This window comes from Melanaphis sacchari, unplaced genomic scaffold (genome assembly GCF_002803265.2).
Source record: "Melanaphis sacchari strain LSU unplaced genomic scaffold, SCAv2.0 Contig252_pilon_pilon, whole genome shotgun sequence".
In the NCBI taxonomy this organism is placed as follows: Eukaryota; Metazoa; Arthropoda; class Insecta; order Hemiptera; family Aphididae; genus Melanaphis; species Melanaphis sacchari.
The window spans coordinates 5,950-7,204 of NW_020271126.1; the positions used below are offsets into that span (position 1 = coordinate 5,950).

Sequence of the window (1,255 nt, forward strand, 5' to 3'; positions counted from 1 at the left end):
TGTGTTTTTCCTTTCTGATTCGACTCTTTATATCTTATTTTATCTGCCTCGGATGCATGACATTGACGAGCTTGATGATTTGTTCGACCGCAGAGAAAACAAGCACCCACTGATTTGCTGTGAGATGATGCTGGATGATTTTGATTTGATTTGTGTTTATTATCCACTTTCTGGTGGTTGTTGTTTTTACGCATTTCTTTCTGTGATAAGCGTGACGTTTCTTCTTCGATAGCAATTTGGACGGCTTCATTCAAATCACTGGGTTTTCTAGCCTTGACTATTATTCTGGTGTCGTGAGGAAGTCCCTCTGTGAATGCAGTAAGGATCTGCATAGCTGTAATCTTGGATATCCCCTCTGGGTTATCTAACCCTCCCGTGGATATTGACGCTTCCATAATTTCATAAAATAATTGTTCTGCTCTATCTGCATATTGTTGTATAGTTTCTCCATACGCCAATTTGAACATTGATAATTTTGAGTGTAAATGCGCCAAAGTGAATTTTTTATCAACCAATGAATTTAATACTATTTTTAAATCTTCGTATTTCTTAATTTCTTTGTACCGTATTGCCCGATATGCTTTGCCAGTAAGTCTTGTTGTAATGCCTTTAACGAAATTGTCATTTTCACTTGGGTCAATATTCTGCAGTGCAAAATCGCAGGAATTTTGGAACGCGTGATTTGAATCTGAATTTTCCCCGTCGAACATAGGGATTAATTTTAGCGCTTGTTCTATAGACATGTGTTTAGCCATAACGACTTCTTTATTTGAAGTTGGTTTTTTTTCTGTTTGAAGTATCCGCGTTGACTCCGCAATTGTTTTATTCACCTTATCCAGTGTCACACTAACTTGGTTTAAAATGGCGTTTGATTGTTCTATGCTTTTTAAGTTCTGCTGCTGTTCTGGAATCTGTGGATGCTCTGGATTGATTCGATGCTCTGGCTTGAATGGATGCTCTGGTTTGAATGGATGCTCTGGTTTGAAAAGATGCTCTGTTTCTGCTAGATGCTCTGAACTAATCTGACTTCGTAATGGATACCTAGATGTACCTACAATCTCCCCTGTTGGATCTAAATAGTCCCTTTCCCTATTTAAAACTTTGCGTGGTATGTATAATTCCCCACTAGAGGTATCACTACTCGGACTAGATAAATCTATTAAATCTGAATTATCACTATCGCTTGCCCCCTGATTCGACATACATTAACAAGAGACAGGAGTACAACAATAATAATATTAAAACTTACAAAACG

The 1,255-nt window shown here is 37.6% G+C and overlaps 1 protein-coding gene across 1 annotated transcript in view; it reads right to left on the reverse strand.

Annotated features, from left to right (window-relative positions):
* Positions 1-1,239, reverse strand: part of LOC112595084 — a gene marked incomplete in the record, with an annotated part of 1,544 nt that extends 305 nt beyond the window's left edge. Inside the window, 1 exon segment of the mRNA XM_025340172.1 lies at positions 1-1,239. Within this exon segment, the coding sequence (XP_025195957.1) occupies positions 1-1,202 (1,202 nt within the window).
* Between the last annotated feature and the right edge of the window lie 16 nt (positions 1,240-1,255).